Source organism: Cucurbitaria berberidis, assembly GCF_010015615.1.
Source record: "Cucurbitaria berberidis CBS 394.84 unplaced genomic scaffold K460scaffold_1, whole genome shotgun sequence".
Taxonomy (NCBI): Eukaryota; Fungi; Ascomycota; class Dothideomycetes; order Pleosporales; family Cucurbitariaceae; genus Cucurbitaria; species Cucurbitaria berberidis.
The window spans coordinates 3,647,060-3,669,860 of NW_024468935.1; the positions used below are offsets into that span (position 1 = coordinate 3,647,060).

A 22,801-nucleotide genomic window follows, 5' to 3' on the forward strand; every position below is an offset into this window, starting at 1 on the left:
CTCCCAAAATCTGTCTGTAAGTTGTCATTGCGCACCTGCCCTTTCCTTTCTCAAGCATTAGCAGCTTTTTTCATCGCCTCTAGTCAATCTGTTTTGCTCCTTTCACCTCGCCGCTATCGCCGCCTATGGTTTCCGCTTGAAATTCAAGGATGACCTGACCTCGGCCATTGCCTGCAACAAGAAACCACGGGCCCTAATACATTCAATCACTGATGCTAGAGACATAGGGTCAACTTACATCATGGCTGACAATGGAGTTCAACCAGCGCCGGGGTTGCCATTGGGCTTTGAGGAGATCGAACGCCTAGTAAAGTCTTTGTACGAACCCGGTCAGGGAAAGAAGATCGCCCAGACGGAAGCTACGCTACGAGTCCTACAACGTTCGCCTCAGGGATGGGAGATCGCAGATGCCCTTCTAAAAAGCGATAACGAACAGGTCCGGTTTTTTGGAGCTCTGACCTTGACCGTGAAGCTCAACGCCGATTCGTAAGTCGTTGCCTACAGACTCTTACTATCGTGTTTCTGACTGATTTATAGCGCTGAATTGTCAGAGGACGACTCTGAACAGCTCCTATCAACACTCATTGTATGCATTGTCGCAAGTAGTTCGAAATGAGGCTAACCACTCACTCAGCATCATCTCATCTCGCGACCCTCTTCATCTATAGCAACGAGAAAAGTGAGCTCAACATTAGCGCAGTACTTCAATAAGCCGATTTCAGTGTGGACTCAATGTATCAAGAGTCTAGCTGTCTCCTTTGCTCTCCAGCAGCCCGTCCTAGACGATGCCTCAGACAGCCACCCATCAGCATGGGATCTCTTCCCTCAGCTATCCGACGAGCAACTTCTCGTTCTGTTGGATTTTGCTATGAACTTGGCAGATGAGGCTAGGAAACCGTCCAACCCTTCAAAGTAAGCCTTTCCAAGTGACGAAACCTTGATTCATGTCCTAACCCCATCTAGTCGGAAGCCGCATGAGCGTATGATTGCAAATGTGGAAACTATTGAGGTGCTGCTTCAGGTGTCTTTTGGTCGCGGCATCAAGTGGCTTTCAATACCGAGCAATGATTCCAACTATGACCAGTCTGTCCAGCTAGGGGAGAAGATTTGCGTGTCGGCTTTGAGGTGTTTCACGGTAGGTGCAATGCCAGCAGAAACAGTACAACGCTAACCAATATAGGGATGGATATTCTATGCCCAATCCGAATTCAAGGAGGTACCAGAGAAATTACGGTATCTTCAATCGGTGAACGAACTTGCTTTGACCTGCTTAGAATATCAAGTCGAGGATGCCATGGAACTCGTCGCTGAGGTGCTTGAGAGGAACCCTGCCTTTTTCGAACCGAAGCACCGGGAAATGCTGTGGTCAGCGATCTCCGGCCCTTGGGGCCTTGAGATTCTGCAGAATTCAAATGCCGAAACCGTCTCGCTCGCTAGAATCATCGTCGCTTATGGCGCCATTCTATTGGAGTCTAAAGTCCTTTACAAAGACCCAGATAATCCGCATCACCAGCAAGTCTTGTGTAAGCATTAAATTCGCTTCAATATCCGTGGCAATAATTAGAGCATTGCTAACGTATGGTATAGCTTTTCTCCACGATCTTCTCAAATACCCTGAACCTGTGGGCGTTGAGGATGAAGTTGCTCCAGTCGTGCTGGAATTTTGGAGTAACTTTGTAAGCTTGGTCTCTGAGGAGACGTTCCTTTATGTCACAGGAGACGAGCTACCCGCGTGGATGGACAGTGCAAAATCGAACGTGTTTCAGGCGATCTCTGAGCTCGTACAGAAGATCATCTACCCTACTTCTAAAGTCACGGACTCCTGGGACACGGACTCGAGGAAGACGTTCAAAGTGTTTCGTATCGACGTTCGTGACATCATTCTAGAGGCGTATGAGTCACTACGAGATGTTCTGACAGACCAGTTCATTGACTTTGCTTTACGGGGGCTAGAAGCAAGCAATTGGCTGGAGCTCGAAGCTGGGCTTTTTGGTTTGATATCCATTGCGGACGCTTTCACCGACAAAGTCGACGAGCGCCTCATTCGCTTATTTGAGCGGCCGCTGTTCTCGACAATTTCTAGCAATGCTAGTATACCTGCGATTACCCGAAGGACCGCTGTGGAGGCGGTTGCAGCATTGAACCACTTCTTCCTCCGAAACCCTCGCTTCTTACCTCAGGTCCTACCTTTCCTTCTTACAGCCCTAGCTCATCCAACAACAGCCCATAGTGCCGCAAAGTCTTTTGCTTCGCTATGTTCCGAGTGTCGAAAATCTCTTCTCGAGGAGTTACCATCCTTCTTCCAGATGTACGATCAGTTTCTCACCTATCCAACTGCGGAGGAATTCACCAAGAGCATGGTACTTAAAGGCATAGCCGCTATAGTACAAGCCTCGGATACGGAAGAGAAGCAGCTTGTTGGCGTGCGCCAGCTTTTTCAGTACGTTGCGCAGGACGCTATGCAAGCGATTAGCGTTACCAAAGAAGGGAAAGATGCAGAACAGGGGCAGGTGCTTGCCCTGACCACCTTGAAGTGTCTGTCAAGCATCGGGAGGGCACTTCAAGCTCTGGACGAAGAAGTTGTTGATCTAGAATCCGACAAGGAAGATTCGCTGTTCTGGGTGCAAGGCCCAGGCAAGGAGATTCAGAATCAAGTCATCAACTTCGTCAACTACTTGACACAAGTATTCCCGGCGAACGACGAGATCATCGAAGCAGCCTGCAGTGTTCTGCGCACTGGTTTCAAGGAGACTATAGCTGGTCCCTTTGTTCTTCCGCCGTCTGCAGCTGTTGATTTCATCACCAAAACTACCGTACAGACACCGAGGTTGCCTTATGTATTAGAGACAGCGTGTTGCTGGATCTCGTCACACAAACATAGCCCGCCAGATGACTTCATGCAGCAAGCACAGCGCCTCTTACATCACGATCTCAGCATTATGCGAGCCCTTCAGCATCCGCGCAACGATCCAGAAATCTCAGTCGGCTGCATCGAGTTGATCCAAGGTCTTTTCAACACGAACCCTCGGACTCTGACACAAGAGTCTCCTGAAAACCTCGCCGGTATGTTCGGCTTCACGGTCGAATCAATTAGCTCTCCCGAAGTGCTACCGAAACGCGCAGCAGCTAAGCTGTGGAAAGACATTTTTGAGTTGGCAGGGACTACACACAGTCAGCATCAGGCTACGGCTCAAGATGTCGTCAATCACTTTGGACCTGCTGTTACACTCGCTTTGATCTCAAACATCTGTGGAGAAGTGGACTATACGAGTCTGGATAACATTGTCGCGCCATTGCGGGCTGTGATCAAAGCAGATAAGCACGCGAAACAATACATCATAAGCTCATTGGCGGGACAGCCACTTCTACAGCGCTTTCAGCAAGACCAGGGAGTACAGGACATGGTGCGGAAGTTCATAGAGAGCATGATGAGGTATGCTTAGTGCTTTCTTTTCGTATGCTCTTGAATATGGTACTGACTTAAGTACAGGAATGCGAAGAGCTCTCCGGCTTTCAAAGAGACTGTGAGGCCCTTCTGGCAGAGCTGCAAACAACTACAGATGCAGTTACAACCACAGACTATGCACCCTGGCCACCGCTTCGCTCACGGCCTTTCTTAGTAAGACATGGTTCGATCCAAGGGCAAGGATGGCCTCTTTTCGCCCAGGCCTGTCCACGCCATCCATGTCATAAATCAAAACTCCGCAAACGCTGCCAGCGCGAAGGTCAATCCGAAGGATAGCTTGAAGGCTACATTGTCCCGTACTAGGGAACGAACGTTCGTGGATTTAAATCGGCGTTGCATATACGAATAGGGGATGATGTGGATGCCTCGGGATTCGACGAACTACATCCTGTCAGCATGCTCTCAATGTGTCTCTCGCGTCTTTCATAATTTTCTTCTTCTCTTAACATAGACGGTGACGAGCATGTCTTGCGTAGACCCACAGATATCCCATGGAATAAGTCATGATTACACGACGGGGTTGAGCCTTTGACTCCAAGTTTCCTTTCTATGCTCAAGTCCAGACAGCTGAGGCAGATTAAAAGTCAAACGTACCTGTAGAACGAATATGCCCAACCCAATCAGGATTGCCAACGGCTTACTAAAAACACTTATCCCCAACCCCCCAATCACCCCCAGAATACTCCCCATACTGATCTGCCGTATCGCTCGCGGATTCGCAGCACCAGATTGAGTGAGGATAGGTGTTTGAGCTTCTGAAGTGTAGTTTTTTGTGAGATCTTTGGTGATCTTAGTCAATGGATCAGGCCCGTCACAAAGGATGCGCTGACGGTGTCGGTATTGGTAGGCAAGGAGGGGAGTGCTGAGGATCAACGGGGTGGAGAGCATGAGCCCTCGGCGCAGACCTGGGAGAAGGAAAGCCATGCTACAGTTTGGAGATGGCGAACTTGGGATGCGTGACGTGTCCTGATGCTGGATATATCCGACAAGCTGCTTTTCGAAAGCTTGTCTGCTTTCTGTAGTCCTGGTGGTGGAGCGAATAGCGCGGTAGCGTGGTAGAAGCTGTCTAACGGCTGGGTGTTTAAATAGACACGTTCCTGTCAAAGTCCTAGATCCCAATGGTGTCTGAAACATGGGTTGTTCGTATGCAAAGCTAAGCTGATGTCCCGAGGTGAAGTCGAGTGTAGTGATGTCATTGGCTCTGATGGCGTCCCCTAAGCGAGTTCGGGGTTAGAGTTTGGACCCTGGGTTTGAAGCTTCCACGTCGCGTCTCAAGCAACACCATGCTGGTCGCCCAGTTCATCTGTCTGCTCTGAATGTCGCCCGTTATGAGACTTCTTGAAATTCTCTTTTGAACTAATCAGCAGGTCTAAAGTCACAATGGCTACCCGAACGGTCCTCCTCACGGTCGCGAACCTCCTGATCCCAGTCTCGATCCTGATCTTCGCGACAGGCTTCTTCCCGTATAAGCCTTTCATGCCAGGGCTGGCAGAGTATGAAGAGCTAGGATGGAATCGCATACTAGGAGATGATTGGCAGAAACCACCTGCCGCACCATTCGACAAGGTGATTTTCATGGTTGTTGATGCACTGAGGAGCGATTTCGTCTTCGGCGAAGAGAGCGGGATGAGCTTTGTACAGAGGTATATACACTCTAGAAAAAAGACGCGTATTGGAACGTGCTGAAGCTGACAACTATCCAGCCTCATCCGAGACGGCACCGCCCTGCCATTCACCGCCCACGCTACCTCCCCTACCATCACCATGCCACGCGTGAAAGCTATAACAACAGGCTCCATACCCTCGTTCTTAGATGTGATCCTGAACTTTGCGGAGTCGGACACTACTTCCACGCTCGCAACGCAAGACACATGGCTTGCGCAAATCAAAGCAAAGCAGTTTGACAATGGAAAGGGGAAGCTGGTCATGTACGGCGATGATACGTGGTTGAAGCTGTTTCCAGACTTCTTCGATCGGGCAGATGGGACGAGCAGTTTCTTTGTTTCGGTCAGTGCTTTTCATCCTGCTGTACATAGGAGTAATACAATGTTGATCGATATGCGCAGGACTTCACGGAGGTTGATAATAATGTGACAAGGCATGTTCCCAACGAGTTGCTAAACAGTGATTGGAATGCCATGATTATGCATTACCTGGGATTGGATCATATCGGGCATAAGGCTGGTCCTAAGAGGTTACGTTCCTCCCCATGTTGCCCGTATATGAAATAAGAACCGATGCTAACGCCGTAGTAGCCCCAATATGATCCCCAAACAGAAAGAAATGGACAACATGGTCCAGAGCATCTACTCCGCAATCGAAAACGAAGATCACCTCGCCAATACCCTTTTCGTTCTCTGCGGCGATCACGGCATGAACGAAGGGGGTAATCACGGCGGATCGTCGCCCGGCGAGACGTCTCCTGCACTTGTGTTCATGAGTCCTAAGCTCTCCAAAGTCACCCAAAATACAATAAAAGAAAGTCCAATCAAGCCATCAAGAGGAAACGAGTTTGAATACTATAGGATGGTCGAGCAAAGTGATATTGCGCCTACGCTCGCGGGTTTGTTGGGGTTCCCGGTACCTAGAAATAACTTGGGTGTATTTTTGACGGAGTTCCTGGGCTTTTGGGATGAAAGTAAGTTTGCTAGGATCTACTATGAAAGGGAGTCTAATAGCAGGTAGCGCCAAATCGGGTCCAGCTCCTTTATCGGAATGCGAAGCAGATGAAGAAGATCGTTGAAGCGACGTATACGAGCTTGAAGTTTACTGATGAGGTGTTGGAGACTGGCGAAATGGGGTTCGAGTGCTTCTCACTAAATGTGCGTATTTATGGGATCTCGGAAGTGTGATAATGCTGACAGGCCATAGGAGACGCATCTCACGGATGGTCAGAACTTGGCATGTCTCTGGCAGCGAGTCGTGAACGCAATGGGAAACAACGATGAATTTGAGCACATCTACAAAGTGAGTTCATTGGCTCTGTCTTCTAAAACCTAGGACGAGAGTCTATTACTTCGAAGTTACGCTAACGATTTCAGTTCATGCACGAGGCTCAAGACACCATGTCTAGTACCGCATCCAACTACGACGTCTCCCGTCTGGTCTTTGGAACTGGTCTAGCTATTCTCGTCTGCGCTCTAAGCTACCTTACACTTCCTTCGTTCAGGCCTATCACGCCAGCTGGCATCTACTACGCGCTTACGCTAGTTCTCTATGCGGCCCTTATGTTTGCATCTTCCTATGTCGAGGAAGAGCACAACTTCTGGTACTGGGCTACCTCAGGCTGGTACATTCTTCTACTCCTCAGCAACCTGCGAAAGGAGTGGTACGACAAATGGTTCTTCCATCCTGCGATCATGGCGCTTGTCGTACACCGAGTGATCAGACGGTGGAATCAGACCGGGCAGAAGTACGCAGGAGCTGATGACATTGTCAATAGTGGTATCTTCCACGGCAATAACTCCTTCGTGCTATGGGCTCTCATCGGCGCTACGTATATGGATATTATGATTCGCATCGCAAGACATGTTGCTCGCTCTATCGCGACCTTTGACAATCTGCAGAACGTTCAGAATGCTGAGATTGAGTCGACGGATCATCACCGTATGATTGGAACAGTTGCTGTAGTGCCCCTTGTCGGAACAGCGTTTGTTTTCAAGCTTGCGTTCACGGCCAAAGATGCTCCAGAGCTGACAGCTGGTATTACGGGAGGCATGATGGAGTCGGTGGAGACGCTAAATATCGTTGGCCTCGCCCAGATGGTGTTTGGCGGCCTCGCGCTCAGTGGAATTTGGATTGCTTTTGCAGAGTGGCAACGATCTAAGAAGAGAGTAGCGACGAGGCAAGAAGGTAACGGCGGTAAGTGTCGTCGATCAACGATAGAAAAGAAGTGGCTAACGAAACGCAGCTCTCGCGGTGGCATTCTTCGACCTGATGGCACTTTTCCTCATCACCCAAACGAAAGCCCAGAATATACCCCTCTACCTCCTCTTCAGACTTCAATTCTTCTTCCTGAGTAAGTCACCATTCACCTTAGCCCCGAATCTTCTATTTTGCTCACGCCATAACTAGGACTTCTCAACCTCTCCCCTGCAGCCGTTACAACAACAACTCTCCTCCTAACGCAAACCTCCTTCTTCGCCCTCGGCAACAGCAACGCCATATCCTCCATCGATCTGTCAAACTCTTACAATGGCATCTCAGGCTACAACATCACTGCTGTCGGCGCCCTCGTTTTTCTCTCAAACTGGGCAGGCCCCGTGTACTGGTCCCTCGCCAGCATCCTCCTGCTAGGTTCTCACGGCTCAACACAACGCTACATTGAAACTTCTGAGCTCCACGTTGCAGACTGGGTTACGAAGGAACGCGAGTATCTCAATGAGCTGGCGAGGAAGGAAGAGAAGGGTAGGGAGAGCAGGAGGGATGGCAAGGAGTGGGGAAGACATGTGGCACTGCTGACGCTGTGGACGGGGGTGATGTTGGCGAGTGTTATGGCGGCTTGTACGATGTTGAGACAACATCTCTTCATTTGGACGGTGTTTAGTCCCAAGTTTCTGTTTGCGATGGCGTGGGGAGTCGCATGGCATTTGGGTGTTACAGTCTGGCTGGGGGGGTTGGCGTGGTGGCTGGGTACGTGGTGAATTGTCAGAGGGAATTAGTATATATGTAAGATACGCCATGTATATAACATGTCGATGCTGTGATAATGCTAACGAGAACGCCAGGCCCATTCAGTTTTCCGACAGTTCTGATCTACAGACTATCAATATCTCCAGGTCTCCTTTCTATCAACAGTCCCCGTCTGAACATCTCATCGTTGCGTTACTTTCCCCTGCATCGCCTTCCCAACAACCCTCGTCATGCCTCCTCAGCTCTCTCTCCCGTCGCCGACTCTCCCTCCTCGACCTTTTTTTTCCCATCTCGCTTAAGCTTATGAAACTGTATCCCCATCGCATTCCACCTTACGCCCATCTCCCCATCCCCCCTCGCATGATACCGATGTTCAGGCATCTCAATCCGGTCCCCACATTTCTTACACACTCCCCTTCCCCTCTCATTGAGCACCCCGCAGTTCTCGCACTTCCACCGATCCTGCTTCGCCTCGATGTCGCTCATCTTCGTTACCTCGCTGCGGTCCAGCTTTTCGTAGGCGTCTTCGCGCCATGTGTCGGAGACGGGGTTGCGCACGTTGAGGCTGCGCTCGTCGCCGGCAGCGTGCAAATCTGGTAATTCGGGGGCTTGGGGCGAGGAGTGGCGGCCGTGTCCTGGTTCGTGTTGATATTGGTTAGGGAAGTGGGCTTGGTGTGTTGGTTCGGGGGGCGGAGCGGGCGGCTTATTGGTTTCGAGTTCGTCGAGCGTCATGTGGTCGAAACCGGAGGACAAGGCGCTGTGATGGATTTCAGGGCTGGATCTGGAGATGTGTTAGAGACGGTGTAGATAAATGATGGGCGTAGATCAAGCAGTGAGTGAGGTCATGACATACGCTTTGCGTTGAACTTCCTCGGCCGACAGTTTACGATCCAATCGTAGAGTCTCGTCATCTTCGTGGTCCAGAGGAATCTCGGGATCTTGGTCATCTTGAGTGCTGACTGTATTGGCCTCCGAACTAAGAGACAATTAGCGGAAGATCACCGGATGCACTTATATGTTTTGTACAGTCCCCTTGCTTCTTCGCCGGATGAGGATTCAATCGCTTGTGAGTCTGGACTCTCGATATCTATCCAGTCTCCTTCGCTCATAGTGGAAGCTGTGATGGTAAAATAATATTGTTACGTAGTGATGCTGAGCGCTAATAGCAATGCGTGGCGAGTTGAGTGGAGAAGTCCGAACCTTGGAAGAGCTTCGCCTTGTTTGTGCAATTGGTGTTGATGAGTTCTTTCTGTTGCCTGCATCGCGGTTTCTTTCCGTTTGTAATGTACTTTCTCACCTGCGCCTGTCTGCGGAAGTGACCGACATCGTCGGTTACCCAAAGGAGACATGTGCATTGGTCATAGCTACCAAAAATCACGAAGCACATTGTCAAAAATGCAGAAATTAAGGCATTTATTTCTAGAGAAGGTCTAGGTATCTCATGTACTACTATACTATATGACAGACACGTCTTCGTACAGTGTAATCATCTTTAGTAGCTACATGGACCAATATCGTCATTATCAAAATTCATGAAGGCCGCACGCCGTGAAATCGTCATATCCTTTCATCGCTCCCTAGCAACTTATCCTACTCAGCGTAATGATTCGAATCCAAGCCAAGGGAACTTGGGACAAATCCTACCGTCACCTTACTCATAGGTCGCCGCCATTACCACCCCCAAATCCCAAGAAGTTGAAGATTCTAGCGTGGAATTGGATCGGAGCTTGAGCACGCAGCAGTTGCATGTTTAGGCGAGGAGCAGCATCAGGGACTGGCTGAGGCGGCGCGGCAGGGGCCCACGCAGGAGCGGGAAGAGGTGCTGGTGGGTTCAGAGCCATGTTGGTGAGGCGTGCATGAGCCTGGTGGATCAGATGGTTCATCTGCGCGCCGTTGAGGTTATCGGCAGCCCAGTTCCTAGGGTCGGCGGCGACGTTGACCTGGCCATGAATGCAGCCTTCGGCATGTTGGAAGTTGTTGGAATATAGGACTAGGCATTGCCAGCAGAAGTGTTGGCGGCAGTGCTGACCTGTGAGCGTACAGTTAGCATATCTCCACGCTTTCAAGTCTTAAGAGTCGGACTGTTAGAAAACTTACAAGTCATGTGGTCACAGCCACCATTCTTCTGAATGTTCAAGCCACATTGTGGGCAAGGCTTCGCACCAAGAGCCTTGACCATCTTCTCAGATGCCCTGTCTTCCTTCTCCTTGGCCTTGTTGCAGCCATCGGTACCATGAGACTTCCAGGGACGGTTGCACTTGGAACAAATTTCGTACTCGCAATATGGGCATGCGATCTTCTGCTTGCCGCGCTTATCGCTCTTGCAACCCTCTATGGAAAAGTACATGCCGCACTTCCGGGAGAGACAGGCGATGTAGAATTCATCGGCGGAGAGAAGACGCTTGGCGAGGGCTGTGTCGTATCTGTTTACGTTATCAGTCTTTTTGGTCGCACATGAGAGCGGACGGGGGTGAGTGTTACTGTTCGAATGCCGCCTTGGTGACCGTCATCTTCAATGCCATGTAGTCAAGAACATGATCGCAGTCCGGAAACGGGCAAGCTAGCTCTGCCTCGGTGAGCTGTCGCTCCACCACCTTGGCTTTGAGCATCTTCTGGATACACGCGTAGCAGATGCCCTGAAGGTGCTCACATGCATCCTCAATCTTTAGCACCTTGAAAGATCGAGCCATGGTCTTCGTTGTAGCGCAGATAGAGCACTCTTGCCGCGCGTGTTCCCTTCCCTTGGACTTTGACGCTACCTCGACAGCTTTCTTTGGCTCCGCTTTGGGTTTGGCAACGCCCCCCGCCTCAACGCGGGTCGTGGATTTTCGGGCAGTCTGGATAATCTGGCCTAGCGGGCGACGAGCAGCTGCTTCGGGGGGCGCCTCTTCGAGAAGAATGGGATTACCGCGTGTACCTGTTCGACTAGTAGTTGGAGCGTAATTGACACGCATTTCTGGCTGAGATTGCAGGCGAGTTGAGGGCGCCATTTTCGCTGGTCGAATGTTTGGGTTGCTGTTGTTGTGGGTAAGTGGTGCGGATTTGATCGAGATGCAGGCAGCCGTCCCGATAATAAGTCGCGAGCGAAGTCCGTGCGCCAGCCTGGTGAGATTGGGAGCTCTCCAAAGGTTGCTGTCGCGGTACTAGGCACGCATAGGTGAATCCGCAGCAGAGTGAAGGACTGGGGTTGTCGGTGAAAGTGCACGCGTTGGGAGCACGTTGCCGAAAGACCAGCTTCTCGCGTAAGATGGAAAAGCGGTGACCGGCTGCTTGAAGTAGGAGCAGAACATGAGATGGCCATGATTATAACCATTTGAGAGAATTGTTTTATCATCTGATATGGAGGGTAAAACAACAAAGTAGGGTAATCTATCCGAAGTTGAGAGAGACCGGCGAGCCACTCTCGAAAAATGGGCGAATAATGGAACAGATTCTGAAAAAGAACCCATGATGCTACACCGCGATGATCGCGGGTCTACCAACTCGCAAAGGTTGTTTATTAGGTCTTGAAACAGTTGCGCCGATCCACGATAACCTCGTTTTGCTGCTGAAACATCGGGATTTGTGACAGGAGGCCGGCCATGCAAGGTCACGAGTGCTTGTACGGCGTAATGACACGTCGAGATAATATTCTTGGGATGAAGAGGGAGAAGATGCGTAGAGGGCGAAGGGTGTTGTTGCAGTTTTAGCGTGCTCGGATTTAACCATGGTACTAGCCCGGCACGATATAGATCAGATAGTTAAGCACTCGCAGCCATGGCAAGGAAGTCAGATAGCTCAACATGATGCGGTCAAAAGCCAATAGAGAAGATTGATAGTAATCGTACAGTGTATTAGAAATTAAGAATAAGAGGGCGCAATAACCCAGAGTATATAAAGGCACTAGGCCTATTTTTTGCTATAGCATAGACCTTTACAGCTTGCAACATCATTGCGACGTATATGTCATAGCTTCCTTCTATCGTTACCGTGAAGGAAAAAAGAGTTTCCAAACATCGTACGAAAGCTCTAGATAGCCCAGACTCCGTTTCAATATTCGTCAACCCGTTCATAAAAGTTCGAACAGTTTTTGGGATATCAAACAAAAACATGGCTTACTTCTTCCAGAAAGCCAAGGTCCTCTTCTTCTTCTCGCCATTGGATACTTCAGCAGTGCTTTGAAGACCGGTCTCGGCTTCGGGCAGGGATTGAGTGTCCGGAAGCCTGGGATCCCTGAGGAAGCATGCAAAGAAAATGAGCACCGCGCACAGGCAGATACCAGTGATACATAGTAAGCGCTGCACGTGCTTATAGGCGTCTATGGCAGCGTCGCGCTCCGCTGTACCAGGTGGGAACAGTGGGACGAGATCAAGCGGGCTGCCGTACCACTGAGTGGCCAGGGTAGCATTGCCGAGCCGGCGCTCGAGTTCGCGAGGGACGACTTGTGACCATATGGCACCTGAGACGGTGTTTCCCAGCGCAGAGCCAACGTTGTAGCATGCGAGGTAGATTCCTGTAATGGCGGCAACGTGCTCGTGCTTGGTTGCGGCCTGGATGCTTGCTTGGGTAACGTAGGGGAAGAAGCCACCTGCGATACCGAGGAGGATTTGGGCACCAATAATGCCGGAATGGGAGGTTCTGGCGGCACCGCCACGGAAGTGGATGAGGAGGCCGAACGCGACCATGAAGAGGCAGGTACCGAAGAGGATGAAAGGTTTCAGGCGACGGACCTTATAAACGACTAGGCCGAGAAGGAGACCAGTGATGACGGAACAGAAGCTGTAAAGCGATGAGATGCGCGTCGCAGACTTGACGCTCTCGTTGAAAGCGACAATAAGTACGGAGTACAAATAATCTCCTTGGCATGTCCACGCTGCATGGCGTTAGTTGCTGTGACCGTGTGACGAGGATGAGTTGATGCTTACCAAAGTTCAAGAAGGTCGCAATACCAAGTGCTCCCCAAACGCCGCGGTCCTTGAGAAGCTGGAGAGAGTTAGCGTCTTGCTACTAGTACAGCGCAATGCATGGTAACTTACATGGAAAGGAACCATGGGGTGAGGAGCCTTCATTTCCCATAAAACCCAAACTGGGATGAAGCAGATGCCAATGACGAGCGGAGCGATAATCTTGGCTTTACCCCAATGAGTAACAACACCTCCAGCGATTGTAAGCGGCGTAAGGATGAAACCAAATACGATGATAACGAGGACAATGCCTGGAACGTCCATTTGCCAGAAGATCGACTTGACAAGTTGAAGGCCACCAAGACGCTGATACGGAGATTTGTAAGCGGCAAGAGCACCCGACTTCCTTGCCTTTCGACCTACCCACCAAAGTGAGATAATGAGCGGAAGAGCGCAGATCGGGTAGATGAGGCACCACATGCCAATTCCCCAGCGCCACGTTGTGGTGCCTAGGACTGCGGATGCGACATCGCCGCTGACCCAGGTGTTGATGATGAACGGGGCTGCTGGGATGTAGGAGAAAAAGAGACGTGATCTCAGGGAAGTAGTATCAGCAATGATGACTTCGACGAGCAGAATAATGGAGGTGTATCCAATCTGGTAGAAGACGGCACCAGCCGCGAATCCAGAAATGTTCTTGCAGGACGCCTCGATGATCGTGCCGAGGACGTAGAAGAAGACGGAGACGAGGGTCAACTCGACACGGCCGAAGACGTCGGCAATTTTGGCAGCGGTAGGCTACAAGGATTGAATCAGCACTTGAGATCGTCAAACCCAACTTGAGATGTATAATTTACCTGAGCAACAGCGGCGATGACAGCGCGGACGACATTGATGGTGGCCAAGAGCGAATGGCCGCCCATACTCGACGTAGCCTGGGGCTGGTACGTGCCGCGTAGGGTGCCATCCAATCCATAAGCATAGGCGATCAGAAAGAGTCCAAAGAAGATGAAGATGCGGTTCGTAAAGGTGATGTGCGCTGAAATGGCCTCGATCCTAACGACACCAGGGGATTTGGCGCCAATAAGGGGTCTCTTGTCCAGCTCATGGTCGCTGTGAGCCGGTGAAGGGGCAGCTTTCTCGTCAATGTCTGACATGATGAAGGTAGCACAAGGAGAACAAGGGCTGGAATGCTGAAACAACACCGCATGACAGTGGATCAGCGTTGGGTAATATATAGGTGATCGATCAGATTAGATGCTGGGTGCCAAGCGCCCCGCTGAAAACGAAATTTTGTTCCGGATGCGGAAATTTCAAGCTTGGTTGCAGCCGACTGCCCGTAAAGGTCAACTTACGCCCCAGTAACACATCGAGTCGGGGAACTAGCACCGGATTGAGATGCCGAATCTTTTGCGACTGGCTGGAAATTGTAGCGTGGGAAGTGGAGAGGCCGACTTTTCTTGATCCGCTCCCTGTCAAATTATCAGATGAGCCCACCACGCCTTCAGGGTCCCACCTTTCAGGGTCCACTCTCAGACGACGGTAAGTACCATGTGCGCCCATAGCTCTTGTAGGGCACTGAGTAGGTTTTCTTTCGGTTTGATTTATCCGTATGATGTTAGTTTATCCTCTAATCGCCATGTTCTGTTGGGTTTGTGGGGAGTTCCTGGGCAGAACCAGCGAGCGGCCTCTGCATGCTCACTACCGCCAACGAGGCATCCAAATCATCTTCCTCAAGGAGCCGAATAAGCATCAGTAAGCTTTCAACCAGACTGTGGATATACACATTGCCGAGCCGGGCTAGGCGACGCATGAGCTTGGCATCTTATTAGATTCGGTTCCTCCGAGAAGAAATGGGAGAAAATTTCGCTTTTCCTCTGTCAAATGTCCCCTCTTGATACCACCTTGCTCGGTCCATGATCCTCTTCTCTTCATTATGGTATTACCCGGGTGTAAGCCGTAGGTCTAGAAGTGTCTAGGCTACAATCTGTCCGCTTCTTTCTCTTCTTCTGAACGCGATAACAATCGAATCAAAGACTTCCCAACCGAAGTTTCTGCGTTGGCTTCGAATGTATTGTGGATAACGGTGGACTCTGCGTATGGTAGATTTTCTTTGACCAGCAACCACGTTACCGCTCGAGCGGAATGCCAAGGACATCAGCAACCGAGTCGCACGTCTCGCGAGCGCGAAGGATGCTAGTCCAAGGCGCGACTAAACGACGGCAATCCTCTCGGCTCCAACGGCGCTCTGCAACGCTGTGCACGCGGGGATGCGACACACATTCAAGCAGCACCGACGTACAAGTCGTGTCACTGGATCGGATATAGATGATGTGGAATCGTATCGTGTTGTGCTAAGCTAGAGAGGAGAGGTTGTATGGTAGCTTATACTCTATATAGATGGGCCGAAGACCACTGCGTGACATACTATGGAAAGATGCACTCGGACAGGCTAGAGCCAAGTATGTGAACTGGACACTATCATCACTAACGCTGTTAGAAGGCTAACGACGGCTCGTCGATAGTAGTAGAAATTGTAGTGCATGGGTCCGTCAAAGGTAGGTTCATTAGAACTGGTCACAGCAACGAGGCTGAGAAACCCCGTCTAAGCAACAAGGGCATGACAGGACGGTCCTTGACGCTAAAGATTGCAGTGCAACGACCGAACCCCCACACTTTCATGTTTGGGCCAATCCCCGGTTTCTACGGCGCCTTCACCAGCATGAAGTGCAAAAAACCGGCCAAGTAAGCGTGGACGATACCAGATATTGATTTGATGCACTAAACTCCAAATCGTTAGAACGGAATAGTAGTACAAGCCAAGTAAACCGATCAAAACAAAGACCCAAAAGGTGTAGAGGAAGAAGTAAAGTGAGATTCAAGTAAGTTACAGTTTGAGGGCTTCGTTCGTCGTGGTCGTGGTCGTCGAACAGACAGACACAGACAAGAACAGAAAAGGACACCTTGAGCGCCATGCTAAGGAGGGACGGAAAAGTAAAGCAAAATTACAAAGTAAACGCCATTGTCACTTTCTTGAATCCAGCTAAAGGGATTATAGGTATAAGAAGAAAGGGTAAAAAGAAAAAAAAGACAGCGAGGCGCCAATGGCCGCAACGCCTACCCATACTCCCCTTATATGCCGATTTGCAAATTGCATCGTCATCCAGAATCCACCTCCCTTCCAGTCCCTCTAAAACTCCTCTTTCCTCCTCCATGCTCATAACAATCTCAAACTACGCAACGTAGTAAAGCTTCATGGCACTCAGGACCCTCTTCCGACATACCGGGCAACTCTGCACCTCCCGCGCACAAGTCAAGCACGCGACGACATGCCCACAGTCATAGAAGGCAGCCTCAGCCGGCTCATCCCAGCAAATGCGACACATGCGCTCCGCCTCTTGCGCATTCTTCCAATGCGTCACACCCTCGCCAAACTTTTTATCCTGCTTCCAACCGCCAACGTACGTATTGCCAGTCGCGGCTTCGACAAACGTGCCACTGCCGTGCTGCTGGTTGTCGACCCAGTCGCCGTCATATGTGTCTCCGTTTTGAAACGTGTAGAGGCCGTGTCCGTGGCGCTGGCCGAGGCGGAATGAACCCGAATAGGTGGCACCAGAGTGGTAGATCATGTTGCCGTGGCCGTGGCGCTGGCCGTTCTTCACTTCGCCTTTGAAGTGTTGCGAGGAGAAATAGCTGTAGGTGAAGTGACCGTTGAGTTTATGCGGAAAGTTGCGGGCAAAGGCGCGGAATCCAAGGTACGATTGAGGATCAGCAAAAGCCGCGCGGGTAGCGAGCGCGGTGCGCTGGTCGGCAGTCAGAGGTAGGGCTACGATGACGATGGCACTGTTATGCAGGTCAACTTGGGAAAATGTGCGACGATGCTTGATGAGGCGAGTTGCCGTCAGTTCCTCCTCTTCCCACATGTCGATCTTTTTCTTGTCTTCGATTGGTAGGCCAAGAAGTGTCACGACAGTCTCGTCCACCCTAACAGATTTGAGGGCAATGTGTGAGCCTTTTGATTCGAGCGCCTGCTTCTCCGCATTCCAGACTTTGAGGAAGAAATATATCTCATCTGGTGGAGGTGGTTGTACAGGCTCAATCGGGATATCGACTGGCGGTGGCGGTGGCGGCAGTATGTCCTCTTGAGTGCCACCCATCTCTGTATCACCGGGCGCTGGGGTGCTCAGAAGTGGGTCAGACGCTGGGGTGGGCTCCGTCTCCACCATTGCAGCGTCATCAACCCCTACGGTCTCTGTAACGCGCGGGGCTTCAAGTTCCAGTGCAGGCGGTGCAACCGGCGCAGCTACAGGCTCCTCAGGTTCGCTCATCGGCGTATCTTCCGACTGTGGCGGTACTTCTGGAGGTGCCAGGTTCGCCTGCGGTGTATCATTGCTCGCCTCCACCTGGATGTCCTCCAGTGGAGTCTGGGCTTGAGGAACATCAGTCATTTCTGCCTCTTTCTTTTCGTCTACTTCCGGGAGCTCAGGAAGGGTATTGAAGTCGACAACGTGGACCCAGATCCTCCGACACGGGAAGGGCGACTCCTCCAGATTCCAGTCTTTCATATCTGTGTAGCGATCGTAGCCGCCGCTGGAGAACTCTATCTTTCCCGTTCCTAGAAGGTTTGGACGATCGGAAGATCCTCGAATGGGATCTAGAAACCAAAACTTAACCTGTCGCGGGTCTTGTATGTCGTTGAGGACGCTGGCCAGCTTTTCGCGGATCTCTTTGCATCCGTCTTTACTGGAAAGTGTGATGGTGAAGATCAGTTCCGAGTTTCCACTTTGCCACTTGGGATCATAGGCGTCGAACAAACCGGGGCCTTCGTGTTGTGCAAAGGTTCTAGAATCAACGACCTGGAACTCGAGCATCTTTGCCTCTTGTTCTGGTTGCTCATCCTTGTCACTTTCAGCTGCCGGTCCTTCGACGGGTGGCGGTGGCATTGGCGGCAGAAGATTCGACGTCTTGCTCTTCTCCACCTCATTCTTGATCCACTCGGGAACCTCCCATTGCTCAGATTCGGCGTCTGACACGAAAGCCGCCTGTGCGCTATCATCGCGTACGTACATTGCAATGTATGCCACTGCATCGTTACCAATGACCTGCCCCGTGCCAGGCTTCCCTTGATGCGCATCGAGTGCTTGTCGTTTGGTTAGGCACTTGACCTGGTTCTCGTCTTTGCTATCCGAGTAGCTATACCACCTAGATCCTGGGCCTTCTGGCCGGAGAATCGGCTGGTAGACGTACGACTGAAGGGTCTGCTTGTGAACCACAAATCCATACAGAGTATAAGGTGTGTTGCCAATGGCTATCCGATCGTCCAAAGTGACTTTGTTTAGTACCTTGACATACGAGCGGGTCTTCAGGTCAAAGTCCTGGCGCTCCAACTCTATGGTTAGCAGTTGTGGAAGGGGTTGCCCAGGCACTGTAAAATCTGTTGACTTGTTGACGGCCTCTTGCATAGTTTCGACGCCTACCACAGGCACCCGATAGCTGGGGGTGCCAACGCTGTAGTCGCGCTTTGGTCCACACATATCCTTCAAGGTAGCAGAATGGGGTGTATCTTGCAGCTCTTCCTCGAGTTTGGAGCGCAGAACTTCCCAGACTTCGACGACGTCGAGCTTGTCAAGGCGCTCGTGAATACCGTACCACTCCAAAGCATCTAATACGTCGTCCAAAGCGACTGAGCCAGCACCAGGATCTACCTGTGTCCGGAGCATATACAAAACCTTTTGCAGAGCGCTGACGAGAGGTTTCGGGCGAACAAAGGGCTCTTGCTCGGGGTCGGCTACTTGGATGCTGTACAGAAGATTGCGGAAAGGCTTGAACAGCATCCATGATGCAACTGCGGATATCATGTTGCCGCCAGGTGCACTAGCGTCTTCGCCGAGCATGAGACCCTGCAAACCAGTCATGGCAAAGCTATCCCAGGGGTTATCCCGGCTGTGATGCTCCCATAGGCAGTCGGTTTCATCCTCGATGATGCGCACGTACGCAGTGAATGCAAGCTTATCGTCTCGAAGTAGGGCTTGGCGCTGGCCTCGCATGCGATGAGGAATGTCGTAATAGGGTCCGTGGAATCGCGTCCAGCCCCAATCGGGCGACCCGTTACAGAATCGATGTAGAGCCGTTCTTGAGTAATTGACACGCGGCTCTGTAGGGTTGTACAGCACGACGGATACCTGAGCAGCTACACATTTCCGCTTTGGGATGGTCTTTGACCCTAGAAGCGGCAGAGGCGCGTGTTGGGGTTCAGCTGGTGCAGGTGGAGCCGAGGTATCTGCTGGCGCCTTTTCCTCCGTCACCATGGCATCCTCCTCTTTGGGCTCTTCCTTGTCGTTTTCCTTGTCTTCCTCTTTTGACGCGTCCTCACTCTGCTCGTCAGTGCCATCCTTTTTTGGCTTTGCGACACTTAGACACTCGAGATAGACACTGAGATAGTCGGAGTCGTTCCCCTTGGGATAGAACTTGATCTGCCACTGGTGTCCTCCAATCGTAACAGGCTCGCTCTTCATGACAATGTCTCGATTGGGCTTCTCGCGTGTCCCGTTATAAGCATCAATGGACCAATGAATACGGCCAGTCTCGCCGGCGGTGTACTCTGGCTCCTCCAGGGGCAGAAAGGCCTTGCTCTCCCAGTACTCGTGGTCGAGGGCGCTATGCTCGGTCGACTCGTCGATTTCCTTGAGCTCAGCCTCGTCGGGCGACGAAGTGTCTTCTTGTATGGGGTGCCATGGCTGAACGCCATCGTCGTCGTCTGAGGAGTCGGAATCGGAACGAGCGGGTTCGGCGGGCGGTGGGGGCGGTGGAGGCTGTAGGTTGGGATCGGTGGGTGGAGGAGGGTCGATTGGGGGGACATTTTCTGTCTGTGTCTGTTTACACTTTAGCAGCTGTCCTGGGTACATGCATTATGCTGTCGTTGACTTACCGAGTCATCTACATGTGCTGCTGGCGGAGCTGGCTCGACACTGCCAGGCTCCACTTGAGTATCTCCATTCGCGGCAGGCGAGGTTGGCGAGGTTGGCGTAATGATAGAGGCATCATTTGGAGTGAGTGAGCTATTCGCGAGCAGCAGCTCGGAGTCAACGTCGGGTGCTGTGTCCATTGCGTCGTCGTCGTTGTCTACCGCTGCAACCTCGACGGCGACGGAGGTGGCTGTTGGCTCGTGATTGCTGGGAGGCGTTGGGGTTTCCTCTGCATGTCCGTTTGTCAAACCTAGGCCATCCTGCATCTCTGCATCCTCCCGGTCGTGCCGCTGGCTGGGAGGGGGGAATGTGGTTACAGAGGAGCTCATGTCTACGTCGGCTGGCGGTGATGGCGGTGACGGCGGAGTCGGGGGAGAAGCAGCAGCCTGCGCATGGAGCAGGTGGTTTGGCGACTGCGGAGGGCTCGAGAAGGAGGGCGAGGATGGCTGTTGGCTAAAGTGCAGTGGTTGCTCCACGCTGACACTCATGGCTGCGTTGTGGGGGGAGGCGCATGTGATGGAGGTAAAAGTACAAGAAGGTAGATGCTAAGTGAGAGGAGGCTGTGGATATATGCACGAGGCTGCAGGGTCGTCGGCTACAGCTGCTGCTATTGCTGTTGAGCTCTTGGAAAGACGCGCGCTGGCAGCGTTATCGCTGGATAGTTAATGACAAAGAACAAGATGGACGTCCCAGGGCGTGAAACGACGTGGTGGAAGAGACAAGAAATGCACAACCAAGGCCCAGGTACGGGCGTGCTGGGCTTAAGGCTTGTGTTATGTTATCCGGTGGCAGCCTACCAGCATTCGGCACCATGATGCATGTAGAGGGAGCACAGAATGAGGCGGTAAAGCTAGGTATCAGCTGTCCGGGCCCCCGCGCTGCGCTATTCCGCTTTCTGAAGGCAGAGCTGGCAGAGCACACGTCCGCCCTTTCATAGCCACCCACTATCCCTCCCTATATCCATTCCCCTTTGACTCATCGTCTCAGGCTGCCGCGCATAGTCCCATCGTCATGCTGGAGCTCAGCGTTGGCGTCTTATCGATTGCGAGAGATGCGCGCCAGGCTAGGCTGAAGTCTCGCTAACGCCGCCTTGGGACTAGCGCGGACAGTAGTAGTAGTAGTAGTAGTAGGTGGGCCCTTCCCCTCCCCTGCATCCACAGCCACCAACGCTGCTCCATCATGATTCCTCTCCCGTCTTGGGCACTCTGGCAAACGTTGCGGCTACAATGAGTGGAAACACGACCGTCGCCTCGGCATAGACCTTGACACTGTCCCCGTCCAGCTTGATCTTCCCCCAGCTGACGGCCTCGTCTGGCCGGGCGCCCGCGTCACTGCCGTCAAACTCCTGCGCCGTGTTGATGTAGACGGCGCTCTCGGCCCCGTTGCGCATGAGGTTGGCGTTGGCGATGTGATGCTTGACGATGCCTCCCCCCAGGACGATCATGCCTGTCCGCTTTGCGCGGACGGCGATGGTGTTGATCCTGCGAATGTCCTCGACAATGTCGATGCGCAGCTGCTCGGGCGACGACTTGAACGTGTGGAAGTACAGCATGTCGCCGAGACTGCCGTCGGTCAGCGCTGGGCAGAAGACGGGGATGTCGTTCTTCCACGCCCAGTAGTAGACGGAGCGCTCGTCGTTGATCTCCCTGCCCAGACGGTGGATGACCTTGCTCGGGGTCCAGTGCAGCGGGTCGTCGGTCGTCTTGCTGGCTTCTTGCTCTGCCAGCATCTGGTCGAGTATGGGCACGACCCAGTCCTCAAAGGCGCAGTAGTTGCTGTTGGGCACCACGAGGTTGCCGATGCGGTTCATGCCCTTTTGGCGCAGGCCGGCGCCGGGGGTGGAGAAGGCGCCCAGGTACGTGGGCGCCAGGCACTTGATAAAGTCCTCTTCGACGCCGCCTGCGGTCGTGACAATGGCCGCGACGTGCCTGTGCTCGACGAGATAGCGCAGCGTCTCGCGCAGGCCCGACGAGATCAGATTCGACGTGTATCCCAGGAAGATGGTCGTCTTGTCGCCAGTTTCAGCGTCGCGCCATGCGCGCTGTCACGGGTTAGCTGGAAACACCAACTGGTCGTGCTGCTGAATCAGGCTAAATGGTTCACACGGTTCGGGACCGCTGCGCACGGTTGCCAGCCTGTCTCTCCGCACGCAACCGCCGCACCCCCGTTCAATATTGGCGACCAGATAGAGATAGATGGAAGGGATGGGAGAGTGCTGACCATGTCGTTGACGATGCGCACGGCTTCGGCGACAGACGTGGCCTGGAAGCCCATGTGCGCATAGCCGGCCATGAGCTCCTCGACGGTGATGCTGCGCGCTGCATAGTGGTTGAAGTCGACGCCCTGCACTTGTCGAGCGCCGTCAGGGACAGGGTCAGACGGCTTCAGCACGGCATCAGTGGCACCGGACGGAGCTGCCGTGTGGCTGGTGGTGGACATGACGCTTGTTCAAGGGATTGTCAGCAGAATGCCAACAGCGTCGTCTTTATTCTAGTTGTATGTTGTATATTCTGCCACTGAGCTGAGTGCGTGCATGGCAGCTGCAGATTTTCAAGGGCGCGCCTGCCCCCACACTGCCGCCAAGACAAGCATGACCCCTGCTAGCGCGTAGCAGGCGAGCGGGACGATCGCTCAAAGGGCTCGCAGCCAGAAGACGAGACGAGACGAGACGAGACGCAGACGATGACGCCCGTCACCACACACACACAAGCCTCCAGCCGGCATGAGAGGCTTCGTGCTGTCGGCGTCTCTAGGCACTTGTCGTCCGACGGCTGTGCTGTGTGTGGAGCCCTAAAGGCAACCTGACACTGGTCTACCAAAGACCCCTGGGGGCTGCCAATCTTCAATTGGGCGTC

At 52.4% G+C, this 22,801-nt stretch overlaps 8 protein-coding genes across 8 annotated transcripts; 2 read left to right on the top strand and 6 right to left on the bottom strand.

Moving 5' to 3' along the window:
* Positions 1–241: 241 nt before the first annotated feature.
* Positions 242–3,620, top strand: K460DRAFT_350934 (ARM repeat-containing protein; the record flags this gene model as incomplete). Its single annotated transcript, XM_040931545.1, has 7 exons — positions 242–486; positions 538–586; positions 635–912; positions 964–1,135; positions 1,181–1,523; positions 1,588–3,433; positions 3,491–3,620. The coding sequence occupies 7 exons, from the start codon at positions 242–244 to the stop codon at positions 3,618–3,620; spliced, it is 3,063 nt and encodes a 1,020-aa protein (XP_040793508.1).
* A 74-nt stretch (positions 3,621–3,694) lies between these two features.
* K460DRAFT_373053 (uncharacterized protein) lies at positions 3,695–4,751 on the bottom strand (the record flags this gene model as incomplete). The annotated part of the gene is made up of 3 exons (XM_040934554.1): positions 3,695–3,847; positions 4,061–4,574; positions 4,735–4,751. The coding sequence occupies 3 exons, from the start codon at positions 4,749–4,751 to the stop codon at positions 3,695–3,697; spliced, it is 684 nt and encodes a 227-aa protein (XP_040793509.1).
* Positions 4,752–4,846: 95 nt separating this feature from the next.
* On the top strand, positions 4,847–8,109 carry K460DRAFT_269610 (GPI ethanolamine phosphate transferase 2; the record flags this gene model as incomplete). The annotated part of the gene is made up of 10 exons (XM_040927586.1): positions 4,847–5,109; positions 5,170–5,473; positions 5,533–5,660; positions 5,722–6,104; positions 6,152–6,288; positions 6,341–6,433; positions 6,508–7,327; positions 7,377–7,484; positions 7,541–7,931; positions 8,013–8,109. 10 exons carry the CDS (start codon positions 4,847–4,849, stop codon positions 8,107–8,109), a joined length of 2,724 nt encoding a protein of 907 aa, XP_040793510.1.
* Positions 8,110–8,326: 217 nt separating this feature from the next.
* Positions 8,327–9,207, bottom strand: K460DRAFT_412576 (uncharacterized protein; the record flags this gene model as incomplete). Its single annotated transcript, XM_040937549.1, has 3 exons — positions 8,327–8,879; positions 8,952–9,074; positions 9,125–9,207. 3 exons carry the CDS (start codon positions 9,205–9,207, stop codon positions 8,327–8,329), a joined length of 759 nt encoding a protein of 252 aa, XP_040793511.1.
* A 316-nt stretch (positions 9,208–9,523) lies between these two features.
* Positions 9,524–11,256, bottom strand: K460DRAFT_302543 (uncharacterized protein). Its single transcript, XM_040929908.1, has 3 exons — positions 10,580–11,256; positions 10,196–10,521; positions 9,524–10,127 (listed from the first exon to the last, which is right to left on the bottom strand). Exons 1-3 carry the CDS (start codon positions 11,086–11,088, stop codon positions 9,754–9,756), a joined length of 1,209 nt encoding a protein of 402 aa, XP_040793512.1. The 5' UTR covers positions 11,089–11,256; the 3' UTR covers positions 9,524–9,753.
* Positions 11,257–11,911: 655 nt separating this feature from the next.
* Positions 11,912–14,138, bottom strand: K460DRAFT_328367 (major facilitator superfamily protein; the record flags this gene model as incomplete). Its single annotated transcript, XM_040930700.1, has 4 exons — positions 11,912–12,950; positions 13,003–13,060; positions 13,114–13,779; positions 13,821–14,138. The coding sequence occupies 4 exons, from the start codon at positions 14,136–14,138 to the stop codon at positions 12,193–12,195; spliced, it is 1,800 nt and encodes a 599-aa protein (XP_040793513.1). The 3' UTR covers positions 11,912–12,192.
* Positions 14,139–14,611: 473 nt separating this feature from the next.
* K460DRAFT_400985 (uncharacterized protein) lies at positions 14,612–20,434 on the bottom strand (the record flags this gene model as incomplete). The annotated part of the gene is made up of 4 exons (XM_040936378.1): positions 14,612–14,781; positions 16,103–16,214; positions 16,266–19,853; positions 19,910–20,434. 4 exons carry the CDS (start codon positions 20,432–20,434, stop codon positions 14,612–14,614), a joined length of 4,395 nt encoding a protein of 1,464 aa, XP_040793514.1.
* A 689-nt stretch (positions 20,435–21,123) lies between these two features.
* On the bottom strand, positions 21,124–22,385 carry K460DRAFT_274945 (deoxyhypusine synthase; the record flags this gene model as incomplete). Its single annotated transcript, XM_040927999.1, has 2 exons — positions 21,124–21,987; positions 22,167–22,385. The coding sequence occupies 2 exons, from the start codon at positions 22,383–22,385 to the stop codon at positions 21,124–21,126; spliced, it is 1,083 nt and encodes a 360-aa protein (XP_040793515.1).
* Positions 22,386–22,801: the final 416 nt, after the last annotated feature.